The sequence below is a fragment of the Mandrillus leucophaeus genome, unplaced genomic scaffold, assembly GCF_000951045.1.
Source record: "Mandrillus leucophaeus isolate KB7577 unplaced genomic scaffold, Mleu.le_1.0 Scaffold33, whole genome shotgun sequence".
Lineage (NCBI taxonomy): Eukaryota > Metazoa > Chordata > Mammalia > Primates > Cercopithecidae > Mandrillus > Mandrillus leucophaeus.
In genome coordinates, this window is record NW_012103476.1 from 2,657,917 (window position 1) to 2,677,168 (window position 19,252).

The 19,252-nt window shown below is 32.9% G+C and overlaps 1 protein-coding gene across 1 annotated transcript in view; it reads left to right on the plus strand.

The window, feature by feature from the left end:
* Positions 1–19,252, plus strand: part of NCAM2 (neural cell adhesion molecule 2) — a 422,844-nt gene that overhangs the window by 343,030 nt on the left and 60,562 nt on the right. The window contains exons 14-16 of the mRNA XM_011988436.1: positions 53–172; positions 2,086–2,207; positions 10,784–10,964. Of these exons, the coding sequence (XP_011843826.1) occupies positions 53–172; positions 2,086–2,207; positions 10,784–10,964 (423 nt within the window). The remainder of the gene's footprint in view (positions 1–52; positions 173–2,085; positions 2,208–10,783; positions 10,965–19,252) is intronic.

Consider the following 19,252-nt stretch of genomic DNA (forward strand, 5'->3'; position numbering starts at 1 on the left):
TCAAGGTTTTATATATTTTTTTTTTTTTTTGTTCTTCTTCTTCTTCTTCTAGCAATGGTTGTTTTGAGCAACCTGGAACCAAATACAACTTATGAAATCAGGGTTGCAGCTGTAAATGGAAAGGGACAAGGAGACTACAGTAAAATAGAAATCTTCCAAACGTTACCAGTCCGTAAGTAATCATCTCTATTTTTTATTCTCTTTTGTCATTTTCTTTTCTTGCAAATGTAATAGATTTTAAAATGTAGGGAGATGTTTCAACACTTTTGGGACATGAATTGTGTCTTTGGTGAAGTGGTTTTTGAAGACAGTGACATCTCAGATTTATTAATATAAAAATAACTTTGCTTTAGAGTGAGGCAAAAAAAAAGAGTGCACTAGAATACACCCAGTAAAAATTGTTCCCGGGAAATTGTCCTCATTGCAAAAGTGATTAATTGGATTGTAGTCTTTGACTATATTCTGGGAGAGAGAAAAAAAAACGTCTACGTAACATGTTCAATATTTTGTTCTTTTGTGGAGGCCTGACTATTGACCTTGTTCCACAAATTATATGGGCTTTAAGTGTCAAAAAAGGAATTATTATGTTAATTCATTACAACAGTGACTGCAGGAGAAGACTTGTTCTGGTAACTATCATGTTTTGAGGAATTGTAAGTTAATTCAGTTTACATAAAGTGAAGATTAAATTTTAAAAGACTTAACATTTCCTTTATGTTAAATAAATTACTTTAAATGTTAGAAAACATAATAAATACGACCGAACCACTGTTATAAAAATCTATGCATAACACTGCCTGACATATATATATGTGTGTGTGTGTGTGTATGTGTATATATACATATATATACACACATATAAAGACAGTCAAAATGGCCACAATATATTATCTTATAGAGTGTCTCTCTGTTGGTAATCATAAAATCTGTCTGGTAAGTTTCTTTTCTCCATGCCCAATGCTAGTGGTTAAGATAACCTGCCCGATAGGGTGGCTTACACCTGTAATCCCAGCATTTTGGAAGGCTGAGGCAGGCAGATCACTGGAACCAAGAAGCTCAAGACCAGCCTGGGCAACACAGTAAAACCCTGTCTCTACAAAAAATAATAATAAAAAAAAAAATCAGCTGGGTGTGGTGGTATACACTTGTAGTCCCAGCTACTTGGGAGGCTGAGGTGAGAGGTGAGAAGATCACCCGAGTCTGGGGAGGTCAAGGCTGAAATGAGCCGTGATCACACTATGGAACTCCAGCCTGGGCGACAGAGTGAGACCCTGCCTCAGAAAAAGAATAAAGAAAATAAGAAAAGAAAAAAGAAATGACAAGATCCTGCTGAGAAGAAATAACAGGTCATTCTGGTTTAGAGATATGAAATCCTTTTCGGTCCATGGTCTTTGTTTTTCTTGGCCCTTCACATAGAAAATTATTGCACTTTGGTAGATCCCTGTTCTATTCAAAACAATATAAGCATCATTGTTATACGGCTATCTCTATGTTGAAGAAGAACATCCAAGGCAAGTATATGAATGAAACTAGAAGAAAATGAAATATTGAAACACAGGTCTGTAAAATTGGATACTGCAAATTTTATTCAAATTTGCACCCAGGAAGGAAAATGCTTATTAAAGCAGATTAACTAATTGCAAGTCAGTATCTTTCCTGGTAGGTATATATTCCATACAGATTAATGTGTTAATGTATTCTTATTAATAAATGCTTACAAAACACTTATAAACTAAATTTACATTAAGAGAATAAACATGATTTAACACTATTAATAATAAGAGAAATAAAGTTTTACATTTGTGCAATGCTGTACTTTTCTCAGAGTATTTGCATATCAGTGAAAATAACATACTTGGTCCTGAGGCCACAGTTTTGGCATGACACTTCTAGATTTATAATGTTGCTCCTTCTTGGATGGGGAAAATGAGGATCAGAAATTATAACACAAAAGGGCAATATCAAATGATAAATCCAGGATAACACCATATATTTTGATTACATTACTGTTCTTTTTATTAAAACATAGTTTCTCTAGGTATCTGAAATGTGTGCAAATGAAGAAATGTTGTATTGCATATCTAGGTGAGCCAAGTCCTCCATCCATACATGGACAGCCAAGCAGTGGAAAGAGCTTTAAACTCAGCATCACCAAACAGGACGATGGAGGGGCCCCTATTCTGGAATACATTGTGAAATACAGAAGTGTAAGTACCTTGTTTATTATCATATCATACTAGGTTTTTTCAAATTAAATTGAGTTGCACTGAATCTATAAACATATCAGGAGAGAATGTGTATTTAGTAATTGTGATAATAAGAGCTAATCTTCCTTCCATTCCTGATAGTCATCATTGTGATTTTTTAAAATTGTATTGTAAAATCTAAGCATGGATCGTCAAAATATTCTCATGGTTTTCATCTTGTGATTTTTAGGTGTGAAATGGGACTAGTAAACTTTTCAGAAATGAGATATTATTTCCCCTGTTTTGCTGAGAAGCTTCTCATTTTATCTGATATTAGTAACTTCAGGCTAAGCCCGTCAGTCATATGTTAGGTAGTATTATTAGAAAAATCACACCTCAAAATAAATTAATCAAAAAATTTGACTTATTTAGCCATAACGTTTAACAAAGAATGGCCACGGTGAACTTGAGGAAGAGGGAATCGTTTTCTTCAAGTTTAATTAGCGCTATCTAGTAAGGAAGTTTGGAGAGCTAAAAACTGCACACAGATTTTTGATAGCGGTTGGAGGGAAACAATATTCACTAGTTGCAGAGTCATAGAGTGGCACTATGGGCACTGCCTTTTTGCCTTCAGTAAAGATGATTTCAAAGGCCACTGAAAATAATTTCTTCAAATTTTTTTTCCATACGTACCTTGGAGTATTGGCGTCTACTGTAAAATATGTTAAAAATGAAACATGATTTTAAGTTAAATTTTCTAAGATTCATACAACATGCATTTTATGCTTATGTTGACTGAATCCATATTAGTGCTTTCCAAATTAATTATACTTTACCAGATTGTGTTTAAAATAATTGCTCCATAGTAGTGTATGGGTTAATTTTCAATATTTTCTCACAAATCCCAATTTTCTAAATTATAATATTGCTGCTTCTAAATTCAAACATCTACATTCTGAGGGGTAATAAAAAATAAAATTGGATTTTTGAATGGCATATTTTAATAATTAATTTTAGATATCAAATCATTTTTTAAAATTTTAAAAATTAATACTCCTTTCAGAGGACAAGTGTTTGTCCCAGCTTTCATACTCAAGTGAGTTCTCTTGGCCATTCTCATTTGCACATTTGGAAACTCGGTAGAAGGAAGATCATTTTTTCTAGGGATGTAGGCTTGGCCAGAATTCATGAATTGGACTGGTAGAACAGGCTTTCCGTGCAGATTGTTGCTCACAATTCTAGGATGAAAAAATTTATTGTACAAAATACTGGGGATAGTAACAGTTTGTAAGGAATTCTAATAAATCCCACAGTGGACTCTGAAATGCAATGACTAGTTGTGAAACAATGTGTTGTATATTTTTAATTGTACTATATTGTTAGTAGTGGCCCCAGTCATTGATGTAAACAAAAATATTTCTTGAGTAGCACTACATCTATTTAGAGCAAAGTAGAGTCACCAAATGGAAATAATGACATTTTAGACAGCCATATATTTATGTAGACATATACATAGTTTAAAACGTAAATTACTATTTTAAAAATCTGACTTCAAATTCGTATTGATTTCTTTAAATGTGGACTAGAATTAATATTTTTGAGAAGTTATGTGTGAAACACAGATGGATAGAAATAAGTAAGATTTTAAGCACAATAAGATTAGTAAGATTGAAGGGACTCAAGTTCATATAATGGTACTCAATAAATTTTACCTTTGCATATAGTTGGTAAGTTATAGTTGATATGGCTTAGTCATAAAGTTTAAACAAGAACAAATTTTGTCTCCAGTAAACTTACACCTTCCGTTTTCTCTCCTTTCTCTTTCTCCTCCCAACCTAATGGTAAATTTGCCTGGTTGGTTCCCATTTCCCCAATGTCTGCGCTTACCACTCCGATAAAAGTATGCCCTTTTCCCACCTCTTGTTTCTAATTTCCAACCCTTTCTAACTCCAGAAGTACTAGAGGATCTGTTTTTCATAACACATTGGAAATGATTGATTGTATTAGTTCATACATAACTATAATTGTCTGATCAATTACTAACTTATCCATCTTAGAGCTACTTTCATTTTAACAGGGGACATTGTTTTAATAGTAGAAATTTTGGCACCTATAACAAATTTTGTAAAAGGAGTGGTTCCATATCCTTTGTATTACAAGATAGGCATTGTTCACTCTTGGATATTTTGTATTTTGTAATTAATCAAATATAAAGTGATACTTTTTCACATTTTTTCAAGGACAACATTGAAAAATTTGAGTGGCTTGTATTCAAATAAAATGAGAAGCTTGTCAGCAAAACAGGAAAACTAGAGAATTTGAGTGACTTGGTGGGGAGAGGGAACAGACATCAGAATGTAATTCATAACGGTCTAAACATGGATGGCAGCAGTACTGGACAAGAGGCAACCCCTCTACCACTGTCTCATCTCAGATCAACTGCCCAGCTCCTAAGGCTTCAGACAGAGCCATCCTGGCACAGTTTCTCTTGACCATATCACTTGATAGTATGCTTTCTAGTTTCATCCATTAAAATATTCTATATATCCCTGTTTTGTCATCGTCTCTTCTCTTCTCCACCTCCTCCATCCTGTCAACATCGTGCTCTGAGGATCCAATTGCAGATACCATGATTGAATAAAAAGTGAAATAACTACTTCAAAAAAGTTCTTGATCATCTGTTCTTTTCATATGATATCTATTAGGTTCTCAAACTACATGAACTCTACAGTGTAGTAAAGTGCAACTGAATAACTTGAAAAATGGTTTAGACATATTCAATATATTTTTAATAAAAAATGAAGAAAAAAGTACATAGAGGAATCTGGAAAATAAGGAACATCTCTAAGATTTTCACTTCTTGATTTTCTTCTTTGGCCACCTCTTTCAACTCCACTGTGCACAGGGCTATATTCTGAGAACAATGTATTTCTGACAATATATTCCTTATATGACTTGATTTCTAGCAAACACTGAATCTAAGCCTTTAATTTGGGTTTCACTGGGAAAGGACAAGAATAGCTATATCCTACTATAGAAAGTGTAAAACTTCCCGTAGATTATGAACCAGGAAGCACCATTATTCTGTCAACCTGTAATACAGCACATGGCTTTGTTCACTCACCCATTTTGAAGACAGAATTTATTAGAACAGAACTAGAGTAATAAAAGCAGAATTAGATATCTCTGTGGACTCTTCATGAAAATTAATGTCTCTAACAATAAATCAGTAAGTTTAAACCATGCGTTTGGAAAGTAAAGACAAACATATTAATCTCATGAAATGTTTGGAAAAAATCATGAAGTTATTTTTAAGTCTACTTTGTACTTATAGTGTCAATCTAACTTCATATAATTTAGTAAATAGATTTTTACATGCTTCCATGAGCTTTTCACCATTTTATTTCTAATTTGATGATAGCTATGGGATCATACCTATCACTTAGTGTTGGCATATTAAATACGTTTCCTTAGCTAAAATAATTGGTAGCTAAAATCAATTGTGAGGAAGTACTATAGGGACTAGCATTTGTAAGTCTTAATTGAACTTTTTAAGTAATTTGGAGTCCAGGAGGTTGTACACTATCTCAATGTCCACAGGATAAGAAAGGTAATTTTGAAAAGGGCATTAAAATAATAAATAAGTAAAATGAAGCTTTGGTTCTTAAGAAAACATATTTTCCAGTTAATAATGTTTATGTATGTACATGGAAATGTATTTAAAGCCATTATAGTTTAAGTTTTGAAGTATTTTTAAACAATAAATACTTATGGACATTAAAGAGTATCAAGCATTTTAGTAGTTTTTCTTTGCTGTGAGTTAAGAGAATGAGTTTTGTTTTTGCTTGTATGTATACGTTATCTGAATGAACAAATACAGCAATAAATCAATAAATAAATTAGCTCATTATGTAATTATAACTATATTATAAATAGTATTATAAATCGAATAATTAATATGGGAGACAAGAAACACAAGAAAAAATGCACTGCCAATGTTTATAGGTATGAGAACACAGAAAGTAATGAATAGGAAAAATTAGATTTATTTTGCCTTAAGTACTATGTGGGTGGTGGAGACTAGGAACAGATTATGTAGGACCTATTTTAAAAAAAAATTTACCAAGCATCAGCACATGGAACAAAGGCAAGTAGAATTTGTTATGATCATGGAAAAAAGAGATTTAAATTTAGAACTGCTAAAATCTTCAAACCTTTAAATCTTCCAAATGTGTGTGTGTGGTGTATATATATATGGTGTGTGTATATATATGGTATATATATATACACCACACACACACATTTGGATATATATAAAATTTTGTATACAATTTGATGTTTTAAGCTGAAGATTAATATCTTTATCAAAGGACAACTTTTTGTCCCAGGTTCCATGCTAACAATGATGAGTACCTGTTTGTTTCTTTTGGATATTCTGATATGGAGATTTTTGTGCCTCTACCCAGGACAGCTCTGAAGGACTCACTGGTCTCTCGATGAACCTGACAGTGCCATGCTATTCAAGCCAGGTCCCTTGGCCCTTCTCGTTTGCCCATTTGTACTCTTCTTGAATTCTGTAAACGGTCTCTCTCTCTGTGTGTATGTGTGTATATATGTATATGTACACATATACACATATGTGTATATGTATATATATATTAATATATGCTTGTCTATATATGCAATTATATATATAAGGTATATGTGTAGATATATATTTTTTATATATATAAAATCCAGATTGATCAATCACCTCTCTGACATTCAGAGTAGCAAATGGAGTTTTAAATGCTATCTGGGCCTTCTGTGAGGTCATGTAAGTATGAATACCTGAACCATGCTACCAGGGAATCCAGGAACCGGGACCTGCTTTATATACATACAAAATCTTAAATCATACGACATGGGAGTCAGAGGAATCTATGCTTCATCTCGCTTATATGAGCTCACCTTCTCTATTGTCCTCTCATTTTAAAATTATTCAGTTTATATTTAAAATGATTTTGGTGATACACTTCATGAGACTTCAAAAGGAGTCTGTAAACTGTTTCTTGTTATGAATAAAAGCATCAAGGAGCCCCTGAAAATAAGAAAATAGAGACCCTTACACCTTGCCTCTAATCTCCTCCCTGTACAGATGATAGCCAATATTTTCCTAGATGCTGATAGTATGACTTCAGAATCACTATTAAGAAGTGCCCTGAATTGCCATGTGGCCCGCTATTTTCTGACAAAAAAAAAAAAAAAAGAAGAAGAATTGCTTAAGAGAAGCTATACCAAAGCCAAATGACCATTTTTTTTCAGTAGCTGCCCTTCAGCATTTAATTGGCTTATTAATAATGGCCGTATTCAGCAAATCATCTCATTAAGTTACCTAGGGGAACGTTTTGCAACTAGATTATCTTAAATTGTTCCCTAGGCATTTAAACTTTGTAAATTAGACAGTCTACAGATATGCATACTTGAGATTTTGATGCCAGGGGAGTATTTGGTAACACCCACTTTAATTTTTTTCCTATTCCCTAGGAATAGCAATTAGGGGATTAAAATGCCTTCTTGCCTAATGTTGAAAGGAAAATGAAACTGATTTATATTGGGAGCATGTTAGAGCTCCCTTTGGTTTCTTATACTATCAGCCCAAATACTTAGAATGATGGAGGGCCCTTTAATTTATCATCTTACGGGCTTCAACAATTAAGAGCTAAATGATTGTTAATTTACAAGAGACTGTCTTGTGTTTGTACAGAAGTTTCACCTTAAATGCCTAATTTCCAAAAATGATATTTTTGAAGTATTACCTGAAGGACATGACATCTATATCCTCTAAAGAATACATTTTTTTTTTTGGCCTGGAGTAATTCATATCTCAGTTTTTGGCTTATTTTCTGGCTCTTTCACCCACATCTTCACTCAGATACAAAGCAAAACTGAATTCCAAGTATTTCCACGAAAATACTTACTCACATCAACCACTTCATCGTTACATAGAAAGTACTGAATAACTGAGGTAATGCCAGGGCCACAGGGACATGCAGCTGTCTGCTGCCTCATGGATCCCTTGTCTTCATACCACCCTTCCGTGTCCTTGCCATACACCCCTTCCTTGCCATATATGTGTGTGTATATACACAATTTATAACTTATAAAAATACATGCTATAGGTTTATATGTGCATATTCATACTGAATATGCTATAGGTAGCATATACAATTATATGTTACGTTTGTGTGTGTATATACATATACACATACATCTAATGTATCATCTCAAATTACTTTTGGGTTAACTTTTTAGGCTTTTTTGTTATATATAAGTATATATAACACATATATAATACATTATAATGCATATATAATGCACATATAGATACACAATTTTTAAAAATTTATTTGAAACAACTACAGTGTTTGCTTATACATCTCTCAGTGATTATGCATCTAAGGCTTAAAATCGTTGTGTTTCTTTTTGGATTTAAAGCTGTGTAAAAAACTGACACCTTCTTGTCATTAACTCAGGATAAATGAAAAGAAAAATGGCGCTAGCATGTATTATTTCCAGTAAGGGTGATATCACCTCCCCACCGGTGACCTGCCTAGCCCTTGACTTTATTAGGTATTATGTGCCTCCATTGCACCTTCTCATTTTTCAAAGGCCTCATGTCTTTCTTCTGGGCTGGTTTGTAAACTCCAACATGAGGGTACTGCACATGTCTTGGTCACTTGTGTTCACGCCTTCTAGAAAGTCCTCACTAATCAATTAACTGAGTAAATGATTGATGAATGAGTGGGCGAAGACAGAGGGTGTTGTGATAGCTGTGGCTTTTTAGCATAGCTGCCCTAAGCATTTCAAAATTGCAACTAGGTTTGTTTCTCAACCTTACTGTTCATTGATAAACTTAGAAAAGTTACAACCTCTCTTCTCAGTTATTCCATCATTCGTACACCTCATAATATCTTAAGCAGTACTGGCTACAGGCCATTTTTATAAAAACAGATATTCAAAAGTTTCAAAAATCAAGGCAAGTGCCTCTTGCGTATATTGATAACCTGTACTGCTTGTTCATTTAAAACCAGGGCTTCGTTAGGGGTTCTAATAGCTTCAGTTTTACATGAAATAGCAAAATGGGCCAAACTTTTCTGTTCCTTTGTAATGGAAGTTCTACATCACCAAGAAGTTTATTTCCTTTGTAATGAAAGTTCTATGTCACCAAAGAAATAATTAACTAGAAAAGGAGAATAATAGTGTGGTATCAAAATTATAGTATCTTCTTGCCTCCTTCTGAAGGACACTCCATGTTTGAGTACTGTCCATTGAATGCGATCATGAATTTAACTTTCACAATTTTATTTTAGAGAACAAATAAGTGTCATCAAAAATGGAGAAAACATTGTGTTTTTTGTAGTCAAAAAAGCAGTGTGAAGTTTTGGCTCAACATAGAATAATATAGGACTGAGCTATGAGGTTAAAAGACATGTCTGCATCTGTTGTTCTAGACAGGCTGTAATTTATCTATACTTATACCCTGGGAAAGTACGATTTGCAGTTGCAACGATAGATTATTGGATACATGATTCCAGAGAAAATGTTTCATTTCCATACAGTTTTTATGGAACCAGTTATATCCTAAAATAGCTGTGATTTGTTTAAGTGGTTATGATCTCTAAGGCCCTGAAATACACAACCTACTCAATTTTCCTCATTGCTCTCCCAAAAAGCTGACAGAAGCAGCTGCTACTATCCCTTTTGTTATAAAGAGGAGGAAGACAAGCCAGAGAGGTTAAGGAAGCCTTCTGTGTTGAAATTGTTAATGTATGGCCCAACCCAGTAATCGCTCTGTTTCAGAAAATTTCATTTATAAAATTATATCCATTTATATTTCATGAGTAATTGTAGTTCTAATGGTAATTTTATCAAGCAAAGGGAAATTCAAATGTCATATGGTCAAATTTATATTTTAGAAAAGCAGCGAGATAGTATTTAAGTGTAGAATGTTTGAGAATAGGATGGCATTGTTTTATTTTCTTTTGCTAATGATATATTTAAAACTTAGTAATTTTCTTTGTATATTATTTTCTTATGTCATAAAACATGATAGTAGTAAAAAATACCAGTGATAATTTAAATCTATCAATCATATCCAGACTTTATTTCAAGACACTTTATCTTTCTTCCCCCCAAAAAACTTTAACAATAGTCCCTGGCAATTCTTTTAAAGGACATATTAAGTTTTTTCTGTATATCATGTTTCATTTTCCCATTCACATAAAGATTAATAATCAACAAAATGGCCAAAAAGCAAACTGCTATATGTGAAATAAAAAAATCTTAATGGAGGTCAATTGTCAACCACTGAACAAAGGATGAATTACAAAACCACTTTTTGGCTAATACAAACAACATCGTATTTTATATAGAAAAATGTTAGAAATAATACTGACTTCATTGACACAGCAACTTCATGTATTTCTGTGCCTATCAAACTTGTTCCAGTATCCAAAATAAGTATATTGTTCCAATTCCAATATAAATTATTTTTCTAAAAAGGTGCAACTTTAGTGTATGGATATTTACAAAATGCATTTTTATTGCTTTCACAGAAAGATAAGGAAGACCAATGGCTAGAGAAAAAAGTACAGGGAAATAAAGACCACATCATTTTGGAGCATCTCCAGTGGACCATGGGGTATGAAGTTCAGATTACAGCTGCCAATAGGTTGGGATATTCCGAACCAACAGTTTATGAATTCAGCATGCCACCAAAGCCCAACATTATTAAAGGTAAGCAAAGCTATATTCTTTTTAGACTGAGCAATAAACATGATACCACCTTTTTATAACCCTTACTGACTTTTCTTATTAATAATTAAAACCAACTGAAATGTAAATTCCAGGTTCTAATTATTAGTGTGACGTATCATACACAAAGTTTCTCATCGCTCTTGCCATAGGGTAGTGCTTAATTTGCAAATGTATTTTGACCCCATTCATAGCTGGAGCAGTGGGGAACGAATGAATAGGAGAACATAGAGAGTAAGAGTGACTGATGATAGTCAATGTGAAAAGTGTCTATTGAGACCATATGAAAGCTTTAACTAAGAAGAAAATTTCTCTGCCAATCATGTGGAGACTGGTGCTCCAATTCTTGTTAGATTTGAGCCAACCTGTGCCTGACCAAGCAGGTTGATTTTGGAAACATAAAATTAGTCACAAAGAAAGGCAGGAACAGCCACAAATATAATTCCATAAAGACCTATACCTAGAGTTTTAAGAAGGCTCATAAAATCGAAGAACACTGTAAATCAGCTTTTGCAACACACTGGTTAGATTCTACCATTGATAGGTAACAACACTTACATTGTTACATCTTAGTATGTTAGTAACATTATGAAAGTTCACAACAGGGATATTAAACTTTTATTCAGATGAATGCTCTTGAAGTAAAGATAAAAAATTTATTCTGACTCAAAATAACACTTAACTCTGTTCATGAGTTGCCAAATTGTTCATATTTCTACGTTTATTTTCCCTGTTATTACTTTTAATATTTTAATTTTATGCAAACATGTACAGATATTTATGTATCTATAGTATATTCTTTATTTGTACATATATGCAGAAAAGAGCAGCATATTAATCCATGAAACCAAGATTTATTTGTCTTATTATATTAGAGTATAAGTATAGATATATAATATTTTTGAAACGGGAAAAAAAATAAAACTAGCTAGTTCAATCATGTTATTAAACCCTCTTGTAATTTCAAATTGATGTTAATTTTATATATTATGATTTTGTTATATCATACATCAGTTGTTTAGTAATTGAAAGCAGTTTTATATGACTAATCTTTTAATTAAAAAGTAATTACCATTGGTTATAAGGTTTAAAAGTAATTGATATTAGAGCTTTGTATTGCTAATATTAATTCATAAATTCTACCAAATTATAATTTAAAATTAGGAAGTAAAAAGTCTCTGGAAATAACATGGGTATCTTATATTTTAATGACTTTTTTATTATTTTCAAAGCACTTCCGCATTAATTATCTCATTTTATTCTTAAATCTGAGCTGGATAAGGAAGCATTATTCTCATTTTACAAATATGATTTTAAGAGGTTGAATGACATGTTTGAGGCCAGAAATACTTCTAGTTATATGACAAATCTGATGCCCTTACAAGATAACACATCTAAATAAGAATGACTGAATGTACAATCGAGTTCATTACATCTCTATATTTGAAACATCAGAAACTACTTCTACAATTGTAATGAGTATGTAAGTAGTAATTATATTTCATGCAAATATCAGGAACATGCTATACATGTTCCCATACTGAGCCAGAGCCTCCTCCAAAGGAAAATTGCAACAGTATACTACAATCTCCCACATTTTTAATTTAGTGTATATATTTGAAAACATAATGAATTAACTTAATTCATTTAATTTAATAATGCATTAAATTTAATATTATATGAAGTAGATAACATAGATAAAACATGAAATCAAAAGATAGATTTTACACAGATTACTAAATGTTACACCGCCAGTGACTCTGCTATCTTTATGAGAAAATGTTGGTCCAGGGCGCGGTGGCTCACACCTGTAATCCCAGCACTTTGGGAGGCCGAGGCAGGTGTATCGTGAGGTCAGAAGATGGAGACCATCCTGGCTAACACGGTGAAACCCCGTATCTACTGAAAATACAAAAAACTAGCCGGGCGTGGTGGCGTTGCCTGTAGTCCCAGCTACTCGGGAGGCTGAGGCAGGAGAATGGCGGGAACCCGGGAGGCGGAGCTTGCAGTGAGCCGAGATGGCGCCACTGCGCTCCAGCCTGGGGGACAGAGCCAGACTCCGTCTCAAAAAAAAAAAAAAAATAATAATAATTGTTGATGATAAAAAACCAACAATACATATAAAAAAAAGGTGGAAAAAGTTAAAAGGTAATAAAAACAGATATGAAGGCACCAAAGTAACCAAGACATGCTGTGATTCATTTGCTCTCTCTCTCTCTATATATATTTTTTTCAATTTGAGAAACTCGTGTCCTGAGAGCTTGTAGGCAAGACCTGGAAAGAAAGTAGACAGAATTCTGGTTTATATTCCCAGATTTGTTTCTGTCACATAACTTGTCAAAATAACTGTTTCCTCATCTCTAAAATGAGTTTCTTCTGGTTCTGCAATGTTAAGATGTGTTTGTTAATTTAAGAATTGTTTATTGAAGTACTTCTTTGTGACAAACGCTTGAATGAGTACAAAGGATTTAAGGATTTATCTGTGAAAAATACAGAACTGACCCCTGTCCCCCAAAATCTCCACAATCTATTAGGGAAAGACAGATATTCAACATGAGTTAGAATAACAAATAACTGCAACTAAGAGAGATTTTTCTTAGAAAGTGAGTTTCCAAAGGAAACGTGCAGGAATGAACTTTCCAGGGAAAATGTGTTACATGGAAGGTATCTCTGAGACAAGAAAGAGCATGATCTGATCTAGGAGCTGGGAAAGGCACGTCTGGAAGAGAACCTGGAAGTGTGTGACTGAAGATAAGGTCAGAGAGGGAATGCAAACCAGATAATTCAAGGGCTTCTAAAAACATAATTGTAAAACATCTTCCAAAAGGAGTAAATAATTGTAAGCAGAAAAGTTGTATGAAAAGATAGGTATTATAAATAGATTATTATTTCTCATATGGGTAAGAGCAACTGATGGATGAACAGCGGTAGAAAAAAAAGAGAGAACGAAAAAATTCCCGACACATTGCAAGTGTAGACTAATCCTCCCATTGCAATAGATTGAATTCAGTCAGTAATGACTTTTAGGTTCCTTGCTTGGGCACCTACAGCATTGCTGATGTCATTTCTCAAGGTGAAGAATTTTGTAGGAGAAGCAAGATTTGAAGAATGAGGGTCAAACATCAGATCCATTTGGTATTTGTTAAATTTGAAATATCAAATTGTTGGTTAGATATGTGGGTATGGAAATGAGAAGATAACCATGGCTTGGAAACATACCCCATGATGCTGTCAGTGTTAACAGGTGAATGGTATTTGAGTGAGGATAAACCCATCTAAGCAGTGCCTAAAATCTCTGAAGAGGGGTTGATGTCTGTAGTACTCATTTATGTTTGCTAGTAACTAGAAGGGTGACTGGCACAGCATTGATTTCCAAAGAATATTTCTCGAATTACTGAAGAGTAGAAAGAAGTTAAGAACTGAGTCCCAAGGAACTGTAATATTATACTGGAAGAAGAAACCAGACCACTCCACCCCCCATCATGAGACTAACACTTTACAGACTTACTGGCAAAACACGAGCGTAGTATCTTGGAAGTTAAAAAAGGGTCATATTTCAAAAAGAATACATGTAAAGTGTCCAATGCTGCCAAAAGGTGAATGCACTGAACCAGAACAGATGTGAAGTATCCCTATCACATGCTGCTTTGCTGACGTCATTGGGAGAGAAATTAGGTACAAGTGGGCAGAGGATTGTATGTGAGGTTAGGGAGTTTAGACTCCATATTTATTTAATGCTTTCAGGAAGTTTTTCTAAGGTGAGCAGAGGTGGGAGGTGGAGAAAGGCCAGTGTTAGAAGGTCTTTTATGATGAAAAATGCTAGATGAAACAAATCAAGTAGTCATGGAGAAATCACACCTACAGACACACAGACAAAGTCATCTGAGAAGGTAGGAGATGGTATTCACCCCTCGAAACTATGCAGCTGATACAAAGCCAACACAACTTATCAAAACGGGGAAAATGAAGTATTTATTTTATTTGTAAAAATGTCACATATTCGGCAGGGCGCGATGGCTCACACCTATAATCCCAGCACTTTGGGAAGCCCAGGCAGGTGGATCACAAGGTCAGGAGTTTGAGAGCAGCCTGGATAACATAGTGAAACCCTGTCTCTAGTAAAAATACAAAAATTAACTGGGCATGGTGACACACGCCTGTAATCCCAGCTACTCAGGAGGCTGCGACAGGAGAACTGCTTGCACCCAGGAGGTGGAGGTTGCAATGAGCCTAGATCACGCCATTGCACTCCAGCCTGGGTGACAGAACAAGACTCCATCTTGAAAAAAAAAAAAGTTATAAAATCATGTCTAATTTACTGTTACTGACACCAGCTTGCTAAGGCCTCTTGGAAAGTCATATCAGAAACAAACCATAAATTAAGAATTGTTTGATTTAGATCTAGATTTTGTGAGGCAACTTTAAAGGCTGTAATGATGGGGAATTTGGGAACCTTTCAAATCTTATGGCGTTAACATTATATATTTGCAAAATATGAAAAAAAGATCATATAATTTTATATTATTTTATTTTTCATTTTAAAATAAAATATAAATTCAAACATATTAGAAATAAGTTACCTATAATAAACTAGCACATCTTAAGTCTTTTCATTTAAGTTAGAGAAGATATAGAGTTCAAAGGTTAGTGTGGTTTTAATTTATTTTTGTATTTCATGCATTGTAGACTGTCAAAATAAGTTTTCTGGAATTTCGAATTTAAAAACCCATTACTTATGTGCATTAGGTATATTTAACTTTTTGTAAACAATAGGCTAAGTCTAGAGAACATTTACTTGTTGGACTAAAGCACTATTTTTTCTTTTTTTTCCCACCTACTCCCTTTACATTCATATAAAATATTACATTGATAATAATTTTTCTTGTAAGTATGCTACTGGAGACTACATTTCTTATTAGTTTATAATTGCTTTTTTAAAATTTTGTAATTATTAATATTTTTCATTTTTTAGTTCTTATTAAAGATGTGCTTATTTTGAAAATGTATTTTGATTTATATGAAAACAGAGTTTCCATAATCAATCATGTTCCTTTCTGGAATATTCATGCAGCATAACTCCATCTTATTTTATTTTACAAGAAACAAGAATATTGGGAAACTATAGCAGATTAATTGTTATAAAATGACTACCATATGGATTTCAAGGCTGATAGCATGGCATTTATTGATTTGTTGTATAATTTTAATGACTAAAAATACTACTAAACTGCGGAACTGGATATAATCTAATGTTTAAAAAAATATCCTTGGATATAAATAAACTTACTTTGAAAAACATTTTCACCATTTTTTTTGGCCTGCCACATGTTTAATAACATTTTTATTTAACCAAAAAAGACCTTAGTATCTTTCAGCAATTACTTCCTCTTTTTCTTGAAGACATGTCTAATTTTAATATTGACTATCAATATAATTTGATGACAATAATTCTATTCAACATTTTTTATATCCAATGATAAAATAATTCTACTGTCTGGGAACATGTAATGCATACATTATACATACAAAATAGTTGTTTAGATTTAACAAGCTAAAAAATATATATAAATCACCACAAAAAATATTGCTAAAATATTTCAGTTACTTTGTACTTTCATGGGCTTTTAATTTGTACTTCCAATGAACCATACAGTAAAATTATTTTGATGACCTCCACTCTAGTTTCAAACAATAAATCTTTCATCACTAGATAATTCAACATGAACAGAAAGCAACATTCAAGCACATGGTGAATATGAAAATATTATATTAGGGTTACATTTATGGTTGTTTTAGAACATAAGTTTCAAAATTCTAAAACAATGGTGAAATAGAAGTTCAATTACCTGGGGAAACTTCATCTTAACTCTCTGGAATCTGGAATTTTCAGTCTAACCTAAATATTCATACTACACCTGCAACAGTATTTCTGTAGTTTAGCATGTAATGAAAAAGTAGGTCTAAAAATTATTTTTATAATCTTTGGTTCCTAAAATTGTTTTAAAAGAGGTGCAGTGACATTTGTCTGGAGTTTGCCTATGGCCAATAGGTTAATGCTTCTAGCTTCTAGGCTTATTGCAAATTTTCATTATGTGAATGTGCAGTTTTCATTTATATTTGTTAGTATTTTGTTTATTATTAAAATATAACTGCTTTTATTAAATATATTCTAAGAAATCATGGTAGAAAAAATTACCATCAACCATTGTAGGATATATTGAGCTCATATTAAAAGTAGCTCTGTGAATTCACCAGTAGCACAGAAAAATGACTGGTGACTTTTCCCTTGTTGTTTATATTTTCAACTTATACATGAAAGATATTTACATGTAAAGGATCAATGACAGAATTAATGTCTGAGTAATCAGAATAAACGTCAATATTGACCTTTGTCTGTTTTTAGTATGTGACAATATATAGAAATGTTTTATACACGATTTTAGCCATTCTTGGCTTGTATCAAAGTATTTTTTGTAGGTTTGCATTAATTGTTAATGACTTTGTGTAAATCTTGCATTAATTATTTTCTCTTTTTTTCTTTCCTGCTGTCACGTTTTTTCTTTTTATTTTCTCGTTTGTAACTCTACTCTTTATTTTCTTAATTATTTCATTCTTATTCTATTTTCAAAAACAATTTTCATCATGCAGATAAATGCTGTGAAGCGAATAAAGGCGAAAATGGAAGCCAGTCATGGCAGCTGAATGCTGCTGGGTTTTCTATCATTATAGCCATAAGTTTGTCTTGTGTGTTTTAATGTCATTGTTATATCATATGATATATCCTCTTATGCCCTGAAAATTTTTTTAAAAAGTAATAACAAGGCTAATCTAAAATTATAATAAAATATTTTCTAAGGTCCAATTAATTATGCATGTATCTTCACCCATGAACGATTAAGCTTTTTCCCCTTCCCCCTATTGTCAACCTTTTAAGTGGATAGTTTGTCAGAAAATCAATGAAGGATTCAATCGGGATTGTTACTTTCAGCTACCAGTTCACTGCATACCATACTTTATTCTAAAGTTTCCATTAATTCCTAAAGTTGACCTTGTTAAATATCATGTCACTTGTACTTGAAACTTAAACCTTTGCTACGTCTAATCTTTCATTATTATTTTGCAAATAATTAAATATCCATGGCCATACTTTGTGAAAATCATAATTTTATTATGTAGAATTGTGGATCACTTCTATTGCTTTTTTACTGTTACTTTTAAGTGTAAGTTTCCAACTTTATGAACATTTCTAATATTTCAATGTGTTTACCATTTATATAAAACATAGGCATTATATTTTATTAGATGTGTATCCCAATTGTATTGTTTATTTTCCCTTTGTTGAACTAAAATGTCTTAAGGAATAAATGTGAAAGTTTCCTATTTTAAATTTGAATACCAATTAATATTTTTACATTAAGTGAAAATATCTCTGCAATTTTCCCAGAATGAAGATTAAATTAAATTTGAATATGTCTAAAAAGTTACACCCAATTCACTGGATTTAGATTATGTTTTGAGCTGACCTCAAGTCCTATTGTTCTAACATAAGTAGTTATTTATTACATTTTTCTGGACATCAAAGAGTCAGAATTTTTGCAAGCATTAAAGAGAGAGAAGAAAATATTGTAGACACTCCTTTCAAGAAGTTGAAATCAAGATGGGAAGAAATTGAGATTGGAACTAGATTCCAGATTTCAAAGGAATTTCGATTTGAGGGAGTAGCATGAGGAATGATTTTTGGTTTTTGCAAATTTTCATTATGTGAATATGCAATTTTCACTTAAGTAATCTTTACTTAAGTAATTTCAAAACAAGTGAAGAGTGTTTGTGTTTTTCACTTGCAACCACATCTCAACAAGTGACTTTTACTACTTATTGTGGACAATAGGAAACAACCAGATTTACATATATGCATAAAAGTGACTATAACATACTCAGTAAATCAAATGATTGGATTCTGGACTTTGTAATTCATTCATCAAGAGCAATTATTTTGTTGAACAGAAATAATTTTCCTGTCTCTTTTTAAAGAGATAGCTACAGAATCTTTTCATATGAGGGCTAGGCCTCCCTTTCATAGTAGATTGTCTTTTAACTTATCTTTTCCAAACTCTTAGCTGTCAACTGCTATCCTTTCTTGTAATCTAGTGATAGGCCTGTAGACTGCAGAAGCAACGCATCAACCGATAAAACACACTTCTGGCCAGCCGGGCGCGGTGGCTCATGCCTGTAATCCCAGCACTTTGGGAGGCTCAGGCGGGCAGATCACG